The following is a 25,734-nucleotide window of genomic DNA, read 5'->3' on the forward strand; positions in this document are numbered from 1 at the left end:
GCCTTGTAAATATTTGTATACTTATTAAAAACTAAATGACACTCTTAGGTACCACCTAGGAAATTGTGGTTGTAGCGTCACTTAAACATGACCTCTTCTTTTTTGCTGGAGTTGCCATATGTTACGGCATATAGTGTTTTATCTCCTATATCTATATAAAGTAGAAAATAGGATACAAAAATCCTAGGGCTATTTACTTTGTGAGTCCTAGATCTTATGTCTTGCTTCAACATTTTTATTTCCAGATAAACAGGAATCTTGATAAATACTATTAATGTAGAATAAATAACTTATTTATCTTTGTGTAAGTTCCATTTGAAGAACTATTTGACAGTTTAAATTTTGTAAACATTTTACTCATATTCTTTCTATATGTGGATATTCTTTGAGTTACAGGAGTTTTTAAAATTTGTTCACTTGTTAAAAATGAAAATCTGAGAGTCATACAGATTTATCAGTTTTAATCCTGCGATATACATAAAATCCGTTTGGCGTGGGGAGGTATTCATGTGTTTGTGCATGTATGCTAGTTGTTGAGTACTTTGTGCTAGTCTGAACACTTTAAATGGATTATGAGATTATGTAATTTGATTTTCATAATGACTGAAATGGTTACTATTTTATCTCCATTTTATAGATGAGGAAACAGGCTTAAAGAAGTTGTCACACTACTAGTGTCAGACTAGTCAATGTTTGAACCCAGGCAGTTTTTTTCTAAAACCAGTGCTAAAGGGACATTCCTATCTATACTGAAGAGTGCTGGTATTAAAGCTCCAGCACCAAACTTGCAGGTGAAGGATATTCTAAACAAAAACTTGTCAAAATAGCCCACTTGAAGCAAACAAGTCTACTTGCAAAGTGTGGTAAGAGTGTTATATGGTGGAAATCAGGTAGGAAAAAAAATTAGAGGGACCATTCTGCAAGGGATTTAAAAATTAACAGTGACATATTAGAAGCAGGAGGCAGTTGATTATGTAGCAAAGAAGCTGGAAAGGAAATAACTGTTAAGCTGAAGGAGTTAATTGCCTTAACCTTACTCTGAAGCGAACAAGTTGAAAGCACTAGGGCAAATATCCATGATAGTTTAAGCTAGATTGATAAAATAAATGTAGATAAATCATCAAAATCACATAGCCTGCAGGGAATTTTTAAAGAAACTCAGGAACGCCGTTGCAGAACCATTGACTCAGATGTGTAATGAGAAGCTGTTGTGCCATAGTACGGGTTGAATACAAATGTAAATAGATGCCCATACTTAGGAAAGCTTGAGGGGTCCTCTGCAGTGAAAGACTGAGCCACATCTCCAAACTAGGCAGCCTTCTGTAGTCTTTAATAGGGTTGGCAAAAGTTTTCTGAAAAGGGCCAGATGGTAATTATTTTAGGCTTTGCCAAGTATACGGTTTTTGCAGTAATTATTCAGCTTTCCCATTGTAGTGCAAAAGCAGCCATAGGCAGTATATAAAGGAATGAGCATGGCTGTTCTTCAACAAAACTTTATTTACAGAAACAGCCAGTTTTTTGACCGCTGGCCTATAATAATGGATCGAATTCCACCCCCCACCCCCACCGCCGCCCCGACATCTCTAACAAATAGCCTTGCTTATGGTTTCTTCAAGGGAAAATAAAAATAACATTCTTGGAGTATCAAATTTTTGAGTAGTTAATTGGCAGGCACTTAATGGTTTTAAGACTGGGATTGGGATGGAAGATGTGCATTAATAGTAATGGTTAACATTTGAATGCTTTTCATTGCTAGACAGTGTCATAAGCACAGGTTTGCTTATGACAAAAATTACAATTTTTTTTTTTTTTTTAATTCTCAGGTAGTTAGGAAAATGGGGTAAGATGGTATGGTATGAATTTCCCCAAATGAAGACTTACACTCAATTATAGATCATACAGGGGCATAATATGATTCTAAAATCAGCTAAGTTTGGAAGTTGGCTTTACTGTACATATGAATCTTGCACAGATCTTGATAAAGTGCAGGTTCTTATTCACTAGTCTAGGGTGGTGCCTGAGGTATCTTTGTAGCAAGTTCCCAAGAGATAGTGATACTGTCCTGAGTAAATATCAAGTGGAATAGTAACCTGTGACTATCGGAATATTTTAAAAGTATTCTTCTATCTCAGCAATTACATCATTCTAGTTACTCAAATCAAAATACTGTGGAATAATCCTGGAATCTTGCTCTAACACATATGCCGCATTTAGTCTGTCAGCAAATGCTGGAGGCTGTATTTTGAAAACTGCTGGAATCTGAGCACTTTTCATCAACCTTGCTACTACTTTAGTACAAGCCACTGTCATCTCCCCCTCTAAGATTATTGCAGTAGTCTGTTTGCTGGCCTCTGCTTTTTTCCCTTTGCTGCCTCCTCTGCCTTAAACCCCTTACTGGCTTATCACACTCAAGGAAGCCAATGTATTTACCTTAGCCTATAAGCTGTTACCTGATTCCTGAAGAATAGCACCAGAACTAAAACAAATGTTAATGTAGGCTGAGTGGGAAGTTTTCCTTTTGTTCTTGACATTCTACTTTTATTAAGGTAGACTGTGATTGAGTTAACCTTTTAAAAGTAACTCTAATCCTGACTCAAATTTCCAATTTTTAACCTACTAAAACCTTTAAGTTATTCTTGTATGTGTTAGTTCCTTATTTTCTGCTTGGGTTTTGAATCAAAGTATGGGCCTTCACATTTCTCCTTATTTAATCTAATACAGAATTTTCCTAGGCAGTACATACCTTTAATGTAGAAACTCGCATGTGTACGTTATTTAACAGACTAATAGAAAAACTACTTCATACACACATCGAAGAATCATAACTGATGAAATTGGGGATTTCTTGTGCCTAGATATTACAAAATATATTTGAATACTTCATTGCAATCACTTGTCTTGCATCAATTCAAGAAAGAATTCTAAGCGTTGATTTAAAAAATAATTTTACCTCATAAATTTGTTCCCCTTGACTAACAAATTAATTTCCTTTCCTCTGTTTCTCATTTTGTGTCTTGTAATCACCATTTTCCTAGTCCCCTAGGCCAAAATGATCTTTTACTTCTTCCTTTGTATTTATTTAGTCACCAAATGTCAGAAATTTTTCAGCTCTTTAAAATTTCTTTCTTTTTTATTCACTTCATAGCCAATTACTCTAGCTATGCAAACATCTCTGCTTCCAATCTCTCCCCTCTATAATCCATTCTGTGTTTTGCAAGCAGATCATTCTTTTAAAAGATTCATTTACATTGCTTATATCATGTCAGTCTTCCTCAGAAGAATCTACAGGATTGAATCTAAACCTCTCAATCATTAGAGATCTGTCTATAATCTAGCCCTACTTGATTTATATTGCTCTGCTTATTACTCTCGTTACCCTCACTGTAATCTTTCAGATGAACTTCTTGGCTTACATGCCCATTCCTTCTCAGTATATACACATAGTTGCTCTTTCACCCACTGACTTTTTTTTTTTTAACATCTTTATTGGAGTATAATTGCTTTACAGTGATGTGTTAGTTTCTGCTTTATAACAAAGTGAATCAGTTATACATATACATATATCCCCATATCTCTTCCCTCTTGCGTCTCCCTCCCTCCCACCTTCCCTATCCCACCCCTCTAGGTGGTCACAAAGCACCGAGCTGATCTCCCTGTGCCCTGTGCTATGCGGCTGCTTCCCACTAGCTATCTATTTTACATTTGGTAGTGTATATATGTCCATGCCACTCTCTCACTTTGTCCCAGCATACCCTTTCCCCTCCCCCTCCCCATATCCTCAAGTCCATTCTCTAGTAGGTCTGCGTCTTTATTCCTGTCTTGCCCCTAGGTTCTTCATGTCCATTTTTTTGTTTGTTTTTTAGATTCCATATGTATGTGTTAGCATGCGGTATTTGTTTTTCTCTTTCTGACTTACTTCACTCTGTATGACAGACTCTATGTCCATCCACCTCACTACAAATAACTCAATTTCGTTTCTTTTTATGGCTGAGTAATATTCCATTGTATATATGTGCTACATCCTCTTATGATCCTTTGTATTTCTGTAGTGTCGGTTGTTACACCCACTGACTCTTATTTGTCAGATTGGCCTAGCTAAATGCCTTTTTATTCCTTCATACTGTTTTGCTCCTTAAATGTGTTAAGCTCCTTAACATATATAACCTATCAACTTCAAGGAAAACTTCAGTCCAAATGGATCTCTTTTCTCTAAGCTCCGATTTTATTTATGTCTGTACCAAAAAATTTATCATTAGTCTTTGTTGCTTAATACTTATATAAGGCTTCTCCTTTCAGTAAGACTGTGCTTGGTGGCAAGGAGTATAAAAGTGTACTGGATTATCCAAAAAATTTACTGGCTTGGTTTGTATTGTGTTCTTTTATATGTAAAATAATTTCTTAAGTTTGGGGTTTTTTAAAAAATATATATATTATTGGGACAAGGCAAACATAAAAATTCTCTTTTATAATTCATCCTATAGGAAACCCTTTTTCAAGGAGAAATGAAGAAGAAAACTCTATATACCCTAAATGTGGGAGATCAGGACTATGAAGATATGGAAGGTAACTTAATTTTTATAAAGCTTGTGTGTTGAAAGCAAAAGTTAGTGTTTCCAAACTGTTTGTTAACAAGGAGTTTTTTGTATTTACATATTTTTGTTCTTAAACTCTGAAATAAGCTGCCTAAATAAGAATTGCACACCTTTTTTTTTCCTCTTCTCATGTGTTATTTTCGATCAGTCAGTTTTTAGTTCATTGAGCTCTTTTCTTTTTCTTCTTAAGTTTTGCTCCCTACTGATTTAGGAATGACATTTTTCTGTTTGTTTTTATTGTTACTGTCCTTGGTTTTTTCTCCATTCGCTTCTTCCTGAAAAAATCTCAAGTTCCTTTAGTGAAAGTCTGTTGGTGGTAAACGTAAGTTTTTGTATTTATTTTATCCTCTTCAAGACTATTGAAAGATATACAATTCTGGATTGATAATTTTTTTTTTGTCTCTTAGCACTTTGAAGATATTATTTAGCTATTTTCTGGTTTTCTTACTAGCTGTCAAGGAATGTTTTTTCAACCTAATTGTCATTCCCTTGTAGACGATCTGTCTTTTCCCTCTTTTTGCTTTGAAGATCTTGTTTTCATCTTTGATATTGTACAGTTTTGCTACTTTGTTTCTTAACATGGATTATTTTCATTACTCCTGTTTAGTATACCTTGTGTGTCCTTTATCTTTTGGATCATGTTTTTGTTTGTTTGTTTTATCATTTCCCAGCCATTACTGCTCTAACTATTGCCTGCCCTTTAGTCTCTTCTTCTGAACTTCAATTAATATGTTAGACTTTGTTCTGACCTCATTTCCCAACCTCTGTTTTTATATCTCCTTGTCTGTCTCTTACAGTCTAGCTAGTTTCTTCAATTCTTCCAGTTCACAAATATTCTTTTCTTCTGGGTCTAATCTGCTGTTCAGTTATTCTATGTAGTATTTGAAAGTTCTGATATTTGAAGCCAGTGGACGTCTAAATAAATTTATAATAAATAAATATAATACATAAATATAAATATAAAAATAAATCTAAACACATTCTTGTTTCTGCTGATTCTTACTCAAGGCAACATATTTTCTTCTGTTTGGTAAAGTTTGATTTTGAGCTCATATTTGACCCGTTTAATCTGTGGAATCATGAGGGCCTAAATTAGGGATGCTTTCCTTCAGAGGATTTGTATGTATTTGCTTTTTTCTGAACCCATGCTGGGACCACTTTAGCCCCATTTGAGGGTCTTGGCTTAAAACTGGAATCTCCTAGGATCAGTTTCCCTACCTGGATTGGTTCTAAGGGTTAGTCTCCAGATCTGACCACTAGTATGGACATGTGTTTCCAGGGCGATGCCAGCTTTTCCATTTGCTTGGCATATACTGGTCACATTTCAGCTGACCATTTCTGTATTTTTGTGTTGTTTTATGTTGAATCTTGGAGTTTCTTTTACTTTTGAGCCAGCACTGCTTACTTCTTGTGTGTTGGTTACATTGCTGGTAGGTGTTTAAATTAGTACAAACCCTAAGGGGTATAATTTGGCAGTATCTATTCAGAATACAAATGTACGTACACCTTGGTCTAACAATTCCATTTTTAAGAATTTATCCTGTAGGTACACTATTAAAAATGGGAAATGAAAAGTTTTTCATTGCAGCATTGTTTGTAATAGCCCAAGGTTGAAAACAAGTGAATGTCCCATCCATAGGTTGAAACAACAAAAAACACAGACTGCTGTGTATAGTGTTATAGCATTTGTGTGAAGAAGGAGGTTTGAAAGAATATATATTAGGATTTGCTTGTCTGTGCATTCTGTCTTGTCTCTGGAAGAACACAAAACAAACAACAGTTGTTACTTGTTGCATTGGGTGGAACTGGATAGATGGGAGTAGATTTGCTTGGGAGATTTGTCACTATAACCTTTTTTTACTATTAAATATTTGAACTATGTGATTATTATCTATTTTAAAATTAATTCATGAAAAATTCTTTTCACTTCTCCCTTAAATTATAAATCAGTAAATGTTGGGGGTATTGTGCTCAAGGAGTTTGTTTCTTATAGTGTATCTAAGATCTAATTACTTTGTAGAAGGAGGGCCTTTTAGAGTATCTAGTCCATCGTACTACCACAAACATAAGTCATTTGGTCTGGAAAAATTGAAAGCATATATCGTTGCTTTACTTTATAGGTGAAGAAAACAAAGATAATACTGCTACCACTGGTCTGTTGTACAGTGAAGCTGATAGATGTCCAATATGTCTCAGTTGCCTGTTAGAGAAGGAAATTGGTTTTCCAGAAAGCTGTAATCATGTCTTCTGCTTGACCTGTATTCTTAAATGGGCAGAGGTGAGTCTAAGTATTAAATGTTATTGTATTTTAGTTCCCTAGCATGATTTCATTCCACCTAGTCTAAAGACTTGATACTGCCTTTCATAAATTATTTCACAGTAATGTGTTTTCCTCCACTTAGGACAAACATCTCTGTATTGCTCAAATTTTGTTAGTATATTCCCTTCTAAATTTTTTATATTCAGCTTTTTGTTCTTTTATGATTAAAAAATTTTAAATGTATACCATTAAAAAAAAAACCATGGGAATAACAGATTAAGTACTTTTTTCTGGTAGAAATGCAGTAATTCATCTTCAGTGTACTTGACTCTCTTGTGATTATATCTATTTACTACTAATAATAACACCTTCTCTCTGCTTTGTGTTTTATATTTTTCAGAGAATTTTTACATAGATTATTAAATTTCTTCCTTATATCAGCCTGTGGGATAACCAGAACAGATATAACAGTGTCTTTCGATTTTACAGATGTGGAAACTTGGATTTTGTGTTCTATAACTTGGCCAAGGTCTCATAGCTTAAGAGACAGAAATAAATTTACAACTGCATTTTCTAGTTCCTGTGTTTCATTTATTTTGAACTAATTTCAAAGTTAGAGATATTATTGAGGTTCTTCATAGGTAGTTAATGATTAAGAAACAGGAAAATTTGGGACTTTTAATGTATTGTGTTGATTCAGTTTGGGCCAAGTGGGTCATGGTATACTGTATATTGAATATTCATTATAAGCCCCATTGTTAGAAATTGTGAAATAAAAATTTATCATACTGATCATGCTATATTTTCTGAGTTAGTAATTTGTCAGTGTGTAAAAATTAGTAAAGGAGATAAATCTTAAAAATGTTTTTAACATTAGCTGCATTCAAATTCTTTGTTGTCCTTATGCACGTTGGAATTAATTGTCTGTTACATAACTGGGGTTTCAAAGTTCCATGTCTTACTTATATTTCATTAATAGTGTGAAAAAGAGAACAGAACTGTATACTGACTCTATGGCCAAGTTCTGGGAGGAGGAAGAAAAAGATTTGTTATACCAATTGAGTTCATAATAGTATACTTGGAAACAGTTCTAATTAGATAAAGTCTAAACTGGTTTTTGGCAAGAAAGGACTAAGGATAGGTGAAAATGTATTCTGGGAAAAAATATTTTGAGTTTAATTTAATTATTTAATATAATTGTAAATCTCTGTGTGTTTGCAGGAGCATTGACTAATGAAATAAGAATGCATATTTTTCTCTGCCACCCAACTAATGATTTCATCTGTGTTGAATTTAGTGCACTGTGGTTTGCTTTGTGATTAGATATCTTAAAAATAGAGGAGATTTTGCTTCCAATAGAGAATCACTGGATGGCTTTTTGTGAGATTGCATTCAGTGACCATGTAATTGGGAGATTCAACAACCATGATTTGAGTATGTGTTTTTCTCTGAGGATTAGAATGTGTAAAATAGGCTTGATTCATCATCCTTCATTACACTACATGCATCTTTGATACAACCATTAGCTTTATCATGGTGTACAAGTTCAGGTTTCTCTAGGGTAAGTATCTAGAAGTGATTGTAGACTATGTACATATTCAACTCCACTAGATAGTGCTAAACTTGTTTATGTTTTTAACTATTGTTGAATATTTTTAAGTTAAAAATACTTGATAACATACATAGTATTGCAGTCAACACTTTTCTTGCATGTAATATTTTTCTTCTTTTGTGTTACTCCTTTGGATATAAACATTTTGTTGAAGCCAAATTGCTTCTAAAAGAAAGTACTTATTGGCTGTACTACCATAAATTGTGATGGGCAGTGGGGGAGTTGAGGTATTGTTTAAACAAAACTAGTTAACCTTGAAAGCAGAGAATAAACAGAATATTCTGAATTATTTCATTGTCCCTAGTGGGGATAGCAGACCTCAGTTAAATAAACCATTAAGTTGAGCAGTAACAAGGGCACAATCTACTAATAAAATGTTCATTGTAAATAATAAATGATTACTGGTTAACAAAATCACTTAGGCTTTGAACTAAATTTTCAGTTTGAATCTTTTATTGGTATGATAAAAATTAGATATGTTTTGAAGTATATAAGTGCTTTGACAAATAGAAGCAGATTCCATATTCACTGGTGTTTTTACTCATGGCCATTAGTTATTAAGATCTCTCTTCTCATTTCCCTCAACCTCCTTCTGTCTTGAAAAAGAGGCATGTAGTTTACTTTGGATTTCAGGATTAGGAATAAGCGTCTGTATTCAGACTCTGCTAACTCCCCGGGCCTTGTGCTAAGGCTTTCTTTTGTATTCTTTCATTTAAATTACTATGTTAATGTTTATTTGAAATTCAAGGCAACGATCCTGAACTCTTAATTTGTTTCTAAATACTTCAAGAGCCTGAAATTAAAATAATTTTTAAAAATTGATCCATAGTTTTAAATTTTACTAATGTTCACTTTTAGTAAGGAGTTAGAAATCAAAAGTGAAATTTACAGTGGTTGGAAATCTACATAATAAGAAAAAAGTACAAAATGTATTCAGAATCACCTTCCTAGTCTATGTGTCTTTCAGAAATTCTGCTGAGCTATCTGAGATTTATTCTCAAGGTTTATTAAAATTTGATTCAGAATAGGTATCAAGAACCAAGAAGAAGGACTCATTTATTTACTTTCACCTTAATATTTTAGGCATTGAAGAAATTCTCCATAAGAAACAAGTAAAGTTAAAGTATATAATAGTCTAGTATATTTATTTTGGACACATTCCTGAAATTTCTCATGTTCTTAAAATATCTATATCCAGAGTCACAATCAGTTTCAGTCTCTTCAAGTTCTAAAATTTTGGTTCTTTGGTTATTTAAAACAAAAGCCATGTAAGGACTAATTAAGTAACTGAATTTAGTCTCTAGATATTTCATAGAATCTACTTACCTAGAGCAGAAAGATTCAGAATAATGGAAGCTGGTGGTCTTCATGGCCCATAGCCTAATTGCCTCCCATTAGGGACACTAGAACAAATTGAAATTAAACATGTCCATTCTGTGTTTAGTTTCAAGAAACTCACAGATGGTAAGCCTGTTGGTTTATAAAATAAAAATGATGATGTAGAAATAAAATATTGATCTAAACAAAGACACAGTAATTGACACTTAGGAAAGTTGAAGTTCTTGTTAATTTAAAGCATCAGTATTAGGACTGAGAATCTGGAACTAAAGAAGGCCTTTAACCTGATGAAATATGTATAGAACCAATACACTAAAGTTTATCAGCCACTTAGAAAGTTAATATTTTATCCGTACTGTGAGCAAAAATACAGTCTAAACATATTGAGGGCATTTAGTTTACATATAAGTTTAATCTTGATTGTCTGAGTTTGTACATTTTAAAGTAGATAATTAGAAAGGTGAAGGCTAGGGAAGTTTGACACATGGCCATAGCATTGACAGCCAATAATAATTATGATCCTCAGTAGACAATAGGGTAACCTACACACACACACACACACACACACACACACACACACACACACACCCCTTAAGAAAATAAGATTTATGATTTGGCAGGTTGCCAAGAAGTGGTTACAGTTTTGACCCTTAAAAGGGTTAAAGTTTGAGGACTTGGAAACATTTCACATTTGAACTGGTTAAGAGTTTTTACTCTGTTTAAAGGAACATGCAATATATGTGATTAGGAGGTTTTTGATATTCACTGGGATTCTTTTCTCTTTTAAGTAATGTAAATATTTCCCTTATTTTTTAAGTAATTTTTTTAATGTGATTAACTTTCCTACTATAAGCAAATTATCCTCCCTCAACTTATTTCTCCCAGTCCTCCATTTTATACCAAATGCTGACAGCTTCAGTTTGAGAAAGTAAGGTTAATGAAATCAAAATTGCACAGTTGGCAAAGGCATGTTTTCTCTCATGAGACTAGAAATGAAGAGAGTCTTACTGTGGTGGTGTACGGTTCTTGAAGAAGGCAGACAGCAGTGCTCAGTGCAGACAGGTGAGGAGTGTGTTTTGGATTAATAGTGCACACGCCCAAAATCAAGTGTAACTCGTTGACTTATGTCTTGACTACTGATGTGTTTTATGTACAGGTGTTCCCTTACGCAGTGAGTGGACATTTATACATCATTCTAGTGGTTAGATTATTGTTTGGTAACATAATTCAGCAAAGTTTTATTGCCTGGATTTGCCCAACAGTTTTTTCTAAGATGTTAATTTTTTCTTTATTCCTGAACTGAACCAAACCTCTCTGTTACGTACTTCTCTGTGAATGATAATGTAAGCATATCTTTGGAGCACTACTGTTAGTCCTTACCTTTATAATCTATAAAGCATTGTCAAATCCATTAATTCATTTAATTATTACAACTTGTGCGATAGGCGATTCAGAGCTGTCTATCTTCATCCTTAAAGTAGATTAGAGAGGTTGCTAGTTCTGACTCCTCCAGAACTTGAATTTGTGATTAATTATTCCAAATTCCTAGTTGTTTTCACTCTGTATTAATCCTTTGGTAAAACCTTTGGTAGAGCAAAGGATATTTTTATATTGCTAATGCTCATTACCTAAAACATATATGTAATAGGTTCTCATTTAATATTCTATTTTTACCAGTTGGGTAAATTAATGTGTATTTCTGTATAGTCTAATTTTAAATGTCAGAATTTGTAAAGTGATTTATACAGATAGTTTATGGGATTTTCTGTTTTTATGCTAGAAAACGAAAGTCTTAACTATTAAATGTCAAAAGAAAAGAAAAGTTAAAAGTAATTCTACCCAACTGTTGTAATATATTTTTAAGAATATGAAAGAGTTCCTTTTGAGTAGTTGGATAAAAAGTTTTCTTGCTGTTAATTTTATTACTGAAAGCTGTTTGCCCTGTAGGGATACATTCCTGAAAGCTGTCTTGAAAGAACTGGTTAAATGTGATAGGACTGTCTTGAAAGAACTGGTTAAATGTGATAGTGTACATGTAGGCCAACTACAGGTGAGCACTTCTTTAGAGGTGCAGACTAGGTATCTTGGGACGATCAAGAAGAAAGGATAGGTCCTAGTGAATGGCTTTAAAATAAGCAGCAACCTCTAATGGTATGCATTCTTAAATCATCTTTGATTTTGAACTGCAGTTTTATATAATGTGCTCTATTTATTAGTAAGAGAGATAAATGTTCTAGAGATTCCCATGAACAGACAAACCTACCTAAAACATACGTACTGAGATTTAGTCTTTAAGCACTTACCTTTAACACTTGCTTCTCTCTCTCTAGGAGGGGCTATCGGTAGGCAGCCTTTGTGATTGAGGATAGAGCAGCCAGCAGGAAGCAAGAAATATTAGAAATCAAGAATCCTGAATTCCCAAATAAGGAAGGTTTCCTGTTCTTACATTTAAATATGGGTTTATCTGAGCTGGGAATTTACAACGCTTCAGAATACTAGGGTATGTTTTACTGAAATCATTAGGAAGATTATTTTTTTCTATCGAAATTGCCTCCTTAACTGATATAACCTCAGTACAGAGCATTCACAGTAAAATGAATGCTCTGTTTTTTAATACACATTACATTGTAAAGTAGTGATCAAATTCTGTTAATTTTGTAGCTGTATCACAAAGTTGAATGATGATATTGGATTACTTTGACTATGAAACTAATTAAATTAGATACTTGAAAAATTATTGAAATAAAAGTCATTGTCAATTTAAATAGGTGAATAATTGAAGGGTATTTTTGTTGTATATAAGAACTCAAAATGGTGAATAACCAAGGGGTATTTATTTTTGTTGTATACAAGGAAAATAAAATTTGGGATAATTTTCTTTCAAACTAAAAATATATTTTAAAGAAGAATTAAGTATATTAGCTAAAATTTTTAAACATTAGTTTTAAATGTGAATTTTTTAAACCACACAACTTAAAAACTAGTTATTTTAGTGACACAAACTCTGGAAACTAAGATTAAAATATTTTTGAGATTTTCTGAATGGATATCTGCTGGATTATAAGGATGAAGATTCCTTAGGAATGCTTTAAAATTAGGTCAATGCAAACCATTTTTTAAAACCTTTTTTTTTAAACTTTCCTATTAAAGCCGTTTGATCATCATGTGATGTATAATTTTATGCTTTAGTACCTATTGATGACGGTGTCTTTGAACTTCGGCTAATATGCTAATGTAAAGTAGCCTTATATTTTTCTTACATTATACATTAGCAAAAAATTAAAGATCCACTTAGTTTTTAAATCTGTTTTGATTTCTTTTTCATTAAGTTCTTCTTTAGTCACTCTTAATTTATTGAGGTGTGCTGTGAAGACTTAACTCAGGATAACTGAATTTCTTTTCTGTTTCCCCTTTGAAATGCTTTGCTAAACTGTTTTAAGGTCAGAAATGGATGTCATCATTTCTCAGTAGCCATAGGAAAGATATTTTGTCTACTATAGGTAGCTTATTTTCTGACCTATGCTTTTTTTTTAATCTGAGGAGGATAACCTGCTTTTAAGAAAGTTTTCTGACAGTAAACCTGAGCCAAAGAAAATCTATTAACTTATTTTCTAGTGTTAACTAGATTATTTTTAGGAAATGTAAGTATATACAGATTATCATAATAGATAGCAGTAGTTTTCCGACTACTATTTTTTATTTCTGTTTTCTTTCTTTTTGTTTTTGAAATAGCAGTGTAACCCTTCCTCCACATGAAACCTTAGACAAATCCATGGCAATTACAGTTAAGGAAAAAAGAACAAAACCAAAATCTTACTCAGAACCCTAATACCTGTAACAGATGAAAATGGAATGGCTCAGGTTAAAATTCTTGTCAGTTTGAACATGGTAAAGGGAAGAGTGCCATTTAGCTGATGTCAACAGAGGAAATTTAATAAAGAAGAAAATGGGATTGTGTAATTTCAGAGTTTTTGAAAGATTCAATGCATCTGATATAGAATAAATTTCTTTAACACAGTGGCTTTCTTTGGATCTTTGCGTTACAACTTGAAATAGATATTAAAAAATGGAATACTTTAATTTCCATATATGTCATGAACTTTGAAAATTCCAACAAAAAAAATCACTAAGAATTCAGTCTCTCACATGTATATGTACATCATATTGTGAGTTATCTTTTTGTTAGTGAACCAAGCTTTTTTATTGTTAGTGCTGTAAAGCTAGTTAATGTTTAGAAGACTTTACACAGTACTTAGTGTATGCCATTAATTACTGTGAAAACCTCAGATTATTATTATCCCCATTTTCACAAATGAGACAAAGAAAGGCTATGTAATTTGCTCAAGGTTATACACAGGACAAGATATAAAAATAGACAGTAAATCCAGAGCCCTTACACATGTCTTAATAGTTTTTTTAAAAAACATTGAAGGAAACAAATTTTATTATTGTTTTATCTTTTTTTTTTTTAAGATTTTTTTTTTTATGTGGACCATTTTTAAAGTCTTTATTGAATTTGTTACAATATTGCTTCTGTTTTGGTTTTATGGCCGAGGCATATGGGATCTTAGCTCCCTGACCAGGGATCAAACCTGTACCCCCTGTATTGGAAGGTGAAGTCTTAACCACTGGACTGCCAGGGAAGTCCCTGTTTTATCTTTTTAATGAATTTTATCTAAATTTACCTTTAAAATAGAAATACAAATATATTTTGAAACTTTAGTAAAAATAAATACTTGAAAGTTTCCACTTTAAAGTATTCTTTTGAATTATAAATGTGTTAATATAACCTCTAGTCTAAGAAATTTCATGCAGTAAATGGTAATATAAACAACAGTCACATAGTTATGATGTTGAGTTCTTTGAACTAGAATTGCTATTTGTAATGCATTATTAAAAAGCTGTGGACAGCTTTGTTGCTACTTGTAGCAAAGCTTTTTAAGGTCAAATTTTCTGTAGGGAAAGTACTAGCATCCTAAATGCATAGTACTTGGAAGTAAGCTGAGCTGGGTTCTACCAGTCTGAATTGGTTTAATATAGTCAGGAAAGTCAAATTTCCTAATTCAGATATGGTGTAAAGCATTTTATCAAGCCCTACCTACTTTAAGAAAAGAAAAATCACTTTTTAGCAGAGTAGTAAAAAGTAACTCGATTTATATTTTGGCTGCTTCCAATGTGACTCACAAGCTTTGTGAAAATGTATTATATGATTGAGGGCCACACACAGTCTGTTGTACTTGTGCTTGTTTAAAGCATATCTTGATATGTGCCAAAGTCCAGAAAAGCAAATATCACATTTTTCCACTAGGGAATGTAGGATAATTTATCAAAACTTCATTAATATCTTATCTATTAGACTATTGCTATTAAATTGCTAGAATCCTGTTTTACTTTTATAACCATAGGTATTAAAATATCACCTTTCAGTATTTCTTCTTAGGCTACAGAATCTTCCCTTTTACCCTAGAAGACAACATACTTTATCTTAAATTATTTAAATAATATAAGCCTATTCCTATACAAACATTTAATAGTATTATCAGAGAAACTCAATTATAGTTGATGCATGTTAATTTTGAAAGTACAGGAAATATATTTATGTCAAGATAAAGATGATTTAGAATTACAGAGTGAACAAAGGACAATTTTTCTTAATTTATAAAGAAAGCCTACAGTTCAGTTTGAAAAAGACCAGCAACCTAATAAAAAAAGTTAGGCAAAAGGCATGAATAGACAGTTTAAAGAAAAGGAACTTTGAAGAGCCCTTAAGTATCGAAATATTTTCAACCTTACTCATATAAAAGGAAATGTAAATTAAAACTATATGACATACCATGCTGTTGAGAATGGGACAGCTCTGAAGTAGTAATATGAACCAATTTGAAATACATAATTAAGAGAAAAACAAGATTCAGTTCAGCATCTGAATTATATTTTATATTTAAAAGATACACATTATGCATAAACATTGGGTATGTCCAAAAGGATACATAAGAAACTACTTCTGGAGAGGGCATCTACATGGCTGAGGGAGCAGCGGAGGAATCCTTCCTTTTCTTCATATCTACAATTTTTTTAAAATTGCTGGTACAACTGCCTATTCCAAATTATTTTGGGGGAAAATATTGTCATAGAATATTAAAATCTATAAGGGACCTGTCCAAGCCATTCCTTTTACAGCTTATTTAGAGTTACTCAAGTGCTTTGGATCAGAGAGCTAATGATTTCATCCCAGCTTTCCTTTCATTATAGCTGTAGTACTCAACTGTGCAGCAAGTCTTAATAGGTATTATCTTGATAACAAAGATCTTATCTGTGTGTTCATCGTTGTATTCCACTTATTTAGCATACAGTAGGTGCTCAGTAAACGTTTGAATGAATTTTAAAAATTATGGTATTTATTACTTTGTGGAGTGAAACAGGTGGAAAGTATTTCATCTTTATCTTTGAAAGAAGAAAAAATTATTTTTCTATTATTTCCTCTTCTGGTGAAAAACTTACCATAAATGCGTTTGTTATAGTTTAATTTTGATCTGTTTTAAAGAGACATTCGTAAAGTTATAATTCATTCATCATTTTTCAGACACTGGCTTCATGTCCTATTGACCGGAAACCTTTTCAGGCGGTGTTTAAATTCAGTGCATTGGAAAGTTGTGTTAAGGTAAGGTTTAGATTTTATTTTGTAAAACAAACTGTTTAAACTTAATTGAGATGATTTTGCTTTAAATTTCCAGTTTGAGTATATTTGTGAATTGTTCAACTTTAAGTTTAATGTGTTTAATTTCCATTGAAAAAATGTTTGAATGGAATATTAGATTCAAAGACAAACCCCCACAAAAACTTAAGTCCAGAGTACCTGAAAATTATGTTTTCATGAAAAACATAATATTGAGAAGATTAAACAAATAAAATTAATTATAAAAGAGTGTCTTTGTTCTTAAATTCTGGTGTTTGAAGGAAACTGAGTTTAATTGGAGAAGAATAAGGGGGTTTGTGAAGATCTTGAGAGGGACTTCTCATGGTTTCAGGGTTGTCATGGGCAGATGACTTCTTTTGTTATGTACAATTTTATTGTAATGCTTAATCCTAATCACATTCTTGAGATTCACATACCATGCTGATGTTACTTATGATTATGAACCATGATTATGATTTGTATTCACATTTATTTTTGGCTTACAAATAAAAGAAGAAGAAAGAAATAGGAACATATTCCTGAGTTAATGAATAAAAAGTGAAAAGAGGAAAAGAGAGTAAGTAGTAATTTACGTAAAGTGAAATGTGTAAGAAAGATTTCTTGAGGTTCTCATTAGTAAGTCAGGAATGGTATACAGTTAAAAATGAGAAAACTCAATATATACATATATGATGCCATTGATGGGAAAAACAAACTTCCCAAGTAGCACCAACACTTTGGTTGCTATCTTTGTGAATAGGAAGGGGCATGTAAGCAACATAAAACTATTTAAGCATTAGATGTTCTCAGTGTAGGTGTTTATAATTTGTTTTGATATATTTTTTCCAGATAAGTCTCAGTGACATAAGGTACAAATGAGATTGCAATTCAAATAAAATGACGTATGTAAAAGATACTGCATGTTGTAATTGTGTAACTCTGGACATCTATGCAAATTAGTGTATATCTTGGAGAAAAGATAAAACATTATATATGTGTATGATAGTATAATCAAAATTAAAGCAACACTTTCTCTGAAAGACATGTTCTGTTTTTCCAGACTGTATATATTACGTTGCTGAAGATTCTTTAGCGTGAACTAGCTTCCAAAGATATTCTTCTGTAAAATTTTGTTCTGTTGCTTCATGTGAATTTTGTTGTGTTGCTTGGAATAAAAATTTATGTTTTATTTAATAGGGTTTGAGTGTTACTTAAATTAAAAGTTTGGGGGAGTGTTAATCTAATTTTGTCAAACTTAAAAGGTATTTCTTATTATGTGTGATATTATCCATATATTCTTTTTTTTCTTGAATTTTTGAATTTTATTTTATTTTTTTATACAGCAGCTTCTTGTTAGTCATCCATTTTATACACATCAGTGTATACCTGTCAATCCCAATCTCCCAATTCATCACACCACACCACACCCCACCTCCCAACCACCCCACCCCTGCCGCTTTCCCCCCTTGGTGTCCATACGTTTGTTCTCTGCATCTGTGTCTCAATTTCTGTGCTGCAAACCGGTACATCTGTACCATTTTTCTAGGTTCCACATGTATGCGTTAATACACGATATTTGTTTTTCTCTTTCTGACTTACTTCACTCTGTATGACAGTCTCTAGATGCATCCACGTCTCTACAAATGACCCAGTTTCGTTCCTTTTTATGGCTGAGTAATATTCCATTGTATGCATGTACCACATCTTCTTTATCCATTTGTCTGTCGATGGGCATTTAGGTTGCTTCCATGACCTGGCTATTGTAAATAGTGCTGCAGTGAACATTGGAGTGCATGTGTCTTTTTGAATTATGGTTTTCTCTGGGTATACGCCCAGTAGTGGGATTGCTGGGTCATATGGTAATTCTATGTGTGATATTATCCATATATTCTTAATATCTTCCTTTGCCCTTTTACTTCTTTTGAATCTTTATTATCCTTTTCCCTTTACAATTAAACTCGAATGGGTCATATATAGTTGCTTATATTTTCAACCACTTGTTGGACATCTCCATCTAGAATACCAAAGGAATCAAAATATTAACAGACCCCAAACTCATCTCATTCCCTGCCACGTCCCCCAACCCCAGTTGTATGGTACCATAATCCAGTCACCCAGATCAAAAACATCTGGGAGTTTTCCATTTTTTTCTCTTTGTCTTATTTTTGCCTGTTCCTTCTGCACAATGTCTTAAATTTGTTCCTGCTTCATTACCTCTTTGTAGGCCCTCATGCTGTCATCTAGACCTGTTCTGCCAATAGAAATATACTACAAACCACGCTATAATATAAAATTTTTAGTAGCCACATTAGAAGACCAAAAGGAAACAGTTAAATTGAATTTTTGTATTTTATTTAATCCAACATATCTAGTGTATTATTTCAACATGTAATATTTTAGAAGAATTCTTATTGAAGGATTTTATCTTTTGTTGTTGTTTTCATTGAAATCCGGTGTATATTTGACACTTACAAGTACATCTCAATTTAAACCAGCCACATTTCACATGCTTAATAGTATGTGGCTAGTGACTGTTGTCTCATACAGTATAGATCTACACTGTTATAAGAACTTGTTTCCAGTTTCCTGGCTTTTATAGTTTCTCCTTAACTGGTTCATTCTCCATATCACTGCCAAAGAAAACAAATTTGATCATCTCATTCACATGCTTTTAAAACTCTATCTTCTGATTCCTATAGAATTATTTTCTTATTCAGGGCCCTTTACAATCTGGTCCTAATACATTGTATCAGCTTCATATCCTGCTGATTTTTTCTTCCCCATCTGCATTGGCTTCTCACTGTTTCTTATAACTGTGTTCCCTCCATTTAGAATATTTTTTTCCTTATACAGATTCCTACTCATTCTTGAAGACCGACTCATAAATCATCTACTCATTAAAGTCTTCTCTGATATCCTCAAAGTCAGTTCTACATGTATACAGAGATCTGTGTTTATAGTTATGAGCACTTAATCTATTTACATGCCCCTCTCTTACTGTTATGTTTCCCCAGAGCTTAGCACACATACTAAGTTTATAGTTTAGCATGCTTGAATTAATAAGCATATGTATTTGGGCTGCACGTTCATTCAGACAATTTTGTTTCTTTAATTTTTTGTCCTTTCAAGGGAAATGTGTAGGTTATCATTTGTAATGCCAGATTATCAGTCTGAATAGGTGATTTTGCTTTTTCTCACAGGTTCACATAAAAAGACAGTTGAGAGAAACAAATGACAAGAAAAATGAAAGCTCTTTTAAGAAACAGCTGTCCTGTCAGGAAAATTCTAAAAGCTGTATGAGGTTAGTGATGAACTTCAGAAGTGGAATCCAACTGTGTAGAACCAGAAGATAGCTAGTAAAAAAAAAAAAAGTACTTAAAAAAATGAGGTTTTTTGTATTTAATTTGAGGTGAGGTTTAAATGTATTTAATTACTTCTTTTAAAGTACACCCTTGATAAGTTAAGGAAGGACCAGCTGAAATCTGAGAATATAATTTATTTGACCTCTATCTTTGATGAATTAGTTTTTTTTTAGTTTTTTCCTAATTTGTTTTAGATCGATATTTTTGTACAATAAAAGTTACAACAGTGTAAAATTTCTGTAAAATTTTCTGAATGCTTACGCATTTTTGTACATATCACAAACCAATATGGATAAGCATTGGTGCACAGCCCCCATTTTGAGTAACTGCTCTAGTATTTATGGACAGAAAGTAGAAAGTAACTAAAGATATAGTACAACATTCTTCATGAGACAGTTGTAATTGAAACTACTTATTATCTTTCTCATTTTGTTTCTCTGTGTTATAGCAGACACTTGCTACTACTATAACAAATGTTTATTGTTGAAAAAAATTTTTAAACATGTTTGGATTTGTTTCTTTAACTGCTATTGTTAAAACATAATTGCCTAGAAATACTTAGTATGCAGGTTTAACAGGTATTAGCATATTTTTGAATTAAATTGAATTAGTAGTATACTGGAAATTCATTTATTATTAATACTTAAAATAACTTGTTACAGTACATTTAAAATTGAAGCCCTTTTTGATCTGAAGTATATTCAGAGCTGTCCAGAAGTTGTCAAAGTCATAATTAAATCTATGATTCATTAGTACATTTCATCAGAATACTAATATCTTAAGAGAGTAAATATATTAGTTACCAAAACAGTTAACAATATTCCTTGAGATTTATTGAATCATGCCACTAATTTAGAACCCTGTAGCTCTTTAGAAGTTATAGACTTTTGGGAAGTTATAGACTTCTTTGGTAATCTGAAGAAAACTATAGACAACTACTATCCGAAAACAGATTTAGAGACAGAAGTTTTTAGATTTTAAGGGATTCTTGGAACACTCAGTTCAAGAGCCCACCCATAAAGCCAGTTAATAACTGCAGTAGAGCAAATTTTATTTACAGTTTCTTTTAATTATATCTGAGTCAGCTTTGAGTCTTCCATTTATGGTTATATAGTAAATAACACATTTTCCCCAGGCATAGTGAAGAAATACCTTTTCCTAGCTTCATTATTGATTCACCTCCTATTCTTGGCTGTGACAATGTCATAGATAGACATTTTTTCAGAATTACCCAATTCTCTTGGCTCGTGCTGAGAGTGCAGTGCTCATCATTGTATGACCTGTGATAGGGTCATACAGTGGGTCTAACAGAGCTGAGGTAGTCCACATGCTTAACTTTTTTCTCAAGGACTTGTGGTAGAGGGATGGTATAGGGATGTAATGCAAAATAATAATGCAAAATAATAATTTGCTTTTGCTCACCAAGTCATACCCTTAATGATTTCTTCCAAGGTGGAAAATCTGTCAGCTATGAGATTTTTACCATACATTTTTTTGGGAGTCTTTCGGATGTTTTTAGAATTCCTCTCATTCAATCTTATGTTTATAAGGCATATGCCTCATTTCCTGCACTTAGAAAATATGCCATTCAGTGTTGCCTCTCCCTTCTAAAGCTGTAAAACTCCTCTTTCTGATACTTTCTCCCAGTTCCAGGGAAAGGGATTGCAAGAGTGTTTTGTTTCTTGTTAGTGAATCTCCATTGCAGTCATTGGAGTGGCAACTAAGTGGGGAGTCCAACTAATCATGCTTTCTTTGCTAAAATTTAAAACTCAGTGCATAATACTTTCAATTTGGTGGGCAGTGGATTGAAAATAAATGAGCAAAGTAACAGTTTTCTCTTATTTCATCTCTTTATTGGTGTTTACAGAAAAAAAGTCAAAAGAGAAGATCTATTAAGTGCAAAACTTTATGACTTGAAGATGATATACAGTAAGTGACTTTTTTACTTGTGTGTTCTACCTTTTTTTGTTTTTTACTTTAATGCTTGTGCCAAAGTTCTTGTAAGTAATCTTTTGGCTTGGAAAATAGTCATGCACAGAACTCTACTGAACTCTGTACACTGTATTCAGTCCTACATAAATTGCTTTCATGGAGTCATTTATACTGTTTCCTGCCCTTTTTGTTTTCATGCTCAGCTGTAAGGAGGGAAGGGGAGAGTGAATGAGTGTGTGTGTGTGTGTGTGTGTGTGTGTGTGTGTGTGTGCATGTATGTTGGGAAGGAAAAGGAGAAAAGGATGTTTTCCAACTACTTGGTTAGCAACCTACATTGTGGTCCTACTCCACTCATTAGTGCAGAAGTCCTTATGGGAACTGAGATGAAATACCTTGTGGACCAATAACTGTAAGCAGTAACAAGAGAAGCCTGTGACAGTGAGAAGTTAATTCATGGTTCCCAGAGGAAGTGGTGGTTTGGCTTTGAGCCACACTTTTAAAGTTTTTTTTGAAACTTTATTTGGAAGTAAAGCATTTCTTACATATTTATCTAAATGAGCAGTTAAATATGCCTGTCTCTTGTTGTTGTCTAGTGTATGGTTCTCTAATACAGGAAAGCTTTGCAGCAGGGCCTGATAAAAATGACACTATAGTGCTTTGTGACTCCTCTTTGGAGCTCAAGCGGTTTATTCTTGTTACAAAGAACAACTTACTATAGGCTAATTGTAAGCAGGGAGAAGTGAGCATTTATTTTCCAGGCCAGGTTATAATTAATTTCTATTTATAGATAGAATTAATGAATTCATTGTTCTTAAAACTAAATGATAATCAAGTTCATTTTTTATACGTTTGAATACCAAGTTTGGTTGTTGTTGTTATTGGCTTTTTTATTTGAATTAACATGATCTCAGGGTTATAGATAACCCCAGATTTACAGATTAATGAATGTCTGTCTTTGATAATTTACTATTGAAGTGGAATTTCACTAAAAGGACTTTATGGTTAGATAAGCATTTTTCTTTTGTTAAAGAACTTTAGGTATCAAAACTTCTTTGTTTTTCTGTGTCATTGCTGTAGAATAGCATCCTTTTTAATGAATAGCCTTTGGTAATTCTAGGATCTGATATAAAATTTACTGCTAAGGAAGAGTAAATGATGTTATAGATTTTCTCTAGATAATCTGGCATACTCTCCCTATGATAATCTTAGTTTTAAGACTACTGTAATTTCCTTTAAGTATGTATCTCCTGCCTGGACTTATTTTTAGAGAGAAAAACATAGGCAAATCTTAAATCTATAGTGCTTCAGTATAGTGAAGGCCATTTATAAGAATCTTCGATTCATTTGGATTTGAGAATTTGTTTTACTATTCAGAATATGAAATACTAAACAAGTTTTCAGTGGATATCGTAAGCCAGTTGAATAGCTAATTTTTTTCCTTCCAATTTATGTATATAAATTATATAAATATATATACATATATAAATTATGCATATAAATATATATAAATTATGTATATAAATTATGTGCATAACTTATGTATATTACATTTATAAATTATGTATGACATATACAGCACTAAGTTTAAAGTGTACAGCATAATGATTTGACTTACATACATCATAAAATGATGACCATGGTAAGTTTAGTGAACATTCATCATCTCATATAGATACAACATTAAAGAAATAGAAAAAAAATTTTTTTTCCTTGTGATGAAAACTCTTAGGATTTACTCTCTTAACAACTTTAATGAATAACATACAGCAGTGTTAATTATATTTATCATGTTGTACATTATATCCCTAGTACTTATTTATCTTATAACTTGACGTTTGTACCTTTTTACTTCCTTTATCCAGTTCCTCCTTCCCCCACCACCTGCCTCTGGTAACCACAAATCTGATCTTTTTTTCTATGATTTTGTTTGTATAAGTGATATCATACAGTATTTGTCTTTCTCTGTCTGACTTGTTTCACTTAGCATAATTCCCTGTAGGTCCTTGCATGTTGTTGCAAATGTCAGGGCTTTATTCTTTTTCATGGCTGAGTAATATTCCATTGTGTGGAATGTGTGTGTGTGTGTGTGTGTGTGTGTGTGTGTGTGTGTGTATCTCACATCTTTATCCATTCATCTATTGATGGGCACTTAGGTTGCTTCCATATCTTGGTTATTTTAAATAATGCTACAATAAACATGGAGGTGCATATATCTTTTTGAATGACTGCTTTCATTTTCTTCGGATAAATACCCAGGGATGGAATTGGTGGATCATATGATGCCTCTAGCTTTAATCTTCTTTCTCAAGATTGTTTTGGCTATTCAGTGTCTTCTGTGTTTCCATACAAATTTTGGAATTATTTGTTCTGGTTCTGTGAAAAATGCCATTGGTATTTTGATAGAGATTGCATTGAATCTGTAGATTGCCTTGGGTAATGTGGTCATTTTAACAGTATTAATTCTTCCAGTCCATGAACATGATATATCTTTCCATCTGTGTTGTCTTCAGTTTCTTTCGTCAGTGTCTTACAGGTTTCCAAGTACAGATCTTTTACCTCCTTAGTTAGATTTATTCCTAGGTATTTTATTCTTTTTGATGGGATTTTGAATGGGATTGTTTTCTTAATTTGTCTTTCTGATAGTTTGTTGTTAGGGTAGAGAAGTGCAATAGATTTCTGCATATTAATTTTATATCCTGCAACTTTACCAAATTCATTGATGAGTTCCAGTAGATTTTTGGTGGTGCCTTTAGGATTTTCTACGTATAATATCATGTCATCTGCAAACAGTGACAGTTTTCCTTCTTTCTTTCCAATTTGGATGCCTTTTGTTTCTTTTTCTTGTCTGATTGCTGTGGGTAGGACTTCCAAAATTATGTTGAATAATAGTAGCGAGAGTGGGCATCTTTGTCTTGTTCCTGATCTTAGAGGAAAATGCTTTCAGCATTTCACCACTGAGTGTGATGTTCGCTGTGGGTTTGTCATATATGGCCTTTATTATGTTGAGGTGTGGTCCCTCTATACCCACTTTATTGAGTTTTTATCATAAAGGGATGTTGAACTTTTTTTGAAAGCTTTTCTGAAGCTATTGAGATTATTATATGGTTTTTATTTTTCAATTTGTTAATGAGTATCACATTGATTGATTTGTGGATATTGAACCATTCTTTCATCCCTGAGATAAATCCCACTTGATCATGGCATATATGATTGTTTTACTATACTGTTGAATTTGGTTTGCCATTATTTTGTTGAGTATTTTTGGGTGTATGTTCACCAGTGATATTGGCCTTTAATTATCTTTTTTTGTGATATCTTTGTCTGGTTTGGTATTAGGGTTGCTGGCCTTGGAAACGTTATTTCCTCTGCAGTTTTTTGGAATAGTTTGAGAGGGGTAGATGTTAACTCTTCTCTCAGTGTTTGGTAGACTTCACCTGAGAAGCCGTCTGGTCCTGGACTTTTGTTTGTTGTGAGTTTTAAAATTTTGAATAGGTAATTTAAAATTATAGTTCTTAAAAAACATATTTCCTGCCAGAAGGTTAACATTATCCAAGGCCTGTAGCTTAATGCCATGTCTGCTTATGTTAAGATGCCGGAAGTCATTTGTTTGGTTTAGGATAGGCAGAATATTCCTTATACTTTATGAGTGGGTAGAACAAGAGTACTAATACCTATCATGTAATTATGAGCAGATGTCTTAACTGAACAAGTCTGGATTGAGTTGAAGGGTATTGGGTACTTACTGATTACCCATTTAGATTTTTTCCGTGATGTTGCTTTTTACTTGTGGAGTTTAATACATCTTACTTAGCCAGTTTTTATTCCAGCATTGAGATAGATTATGTACCTGATGAAATAGTTAGCTTACATTTAGTTATCGTGTTTAATGAAGATTATTCAGGTGTAAATTCTAAATCCATACTCAGCACATACTCAGTATGAGAAGTTCATACTAGGAGAGC

General features: G+C 32.8%; 1 protein-coding gene across 6 annotated transcripts in view; it reads left to right on the forward strand.

Annotated features, from left to right (window-relative positions):
• Positions 1-25,734, forward strand: part of SCAF11 (SR-related CTD associated factor 11) — an 80,347-nt gene that overhangs the window by 22,291 nt on the left and 32,322 nt on the right. For 5 of the 6 annotated variants that reach the window (XM_057556068.1, XM_007179227.2, XM_007179226.2 and 2 more), the window contains exons 3-7: positions 4,482-4,563; positions 6,713-6,870; positions 16,386-16,463; positions 19,679-19,779; positions 21,708-21,769. In XM_057556068.1, coding sequence (XP_057412051.1) covers positions 4,503-4,563; positions 6,713-6,870; positions 16,386-16,463; positions 19,679-19,779; positions 21,708-21,769 — 460 coding nt within the window. In that variant the 5' untranslated portion in view covers positions 4,482-4,502. Of the gene's footprint in view, positions 1-4,481; positions 4,564-6,712; positions 6,871-12,132; positions 12,303-16,385; positions 16,464-19,678; positions 19,780-21,707; positions 21,770-25,734 lie in introns of those variants that run through there. The other variant, XM_057556069.1, reaches the window with a different exon arrangement.

This window comes from Balaenoptera acutorostrata, chromosome 11 (assembly GCF_949987535.1).
Source record: "Balaenoptera acutorostrata chromosome 11, mBalAcu1.1, whole genome shotgun sequence".
Taxonomy (NCBI): Eukaryota; Metazoa; Chordata; class Mammalia; order Artiodactyla; family Balaenopteridae; genus Balaenoptera; species Balaenoptera acutorostrata.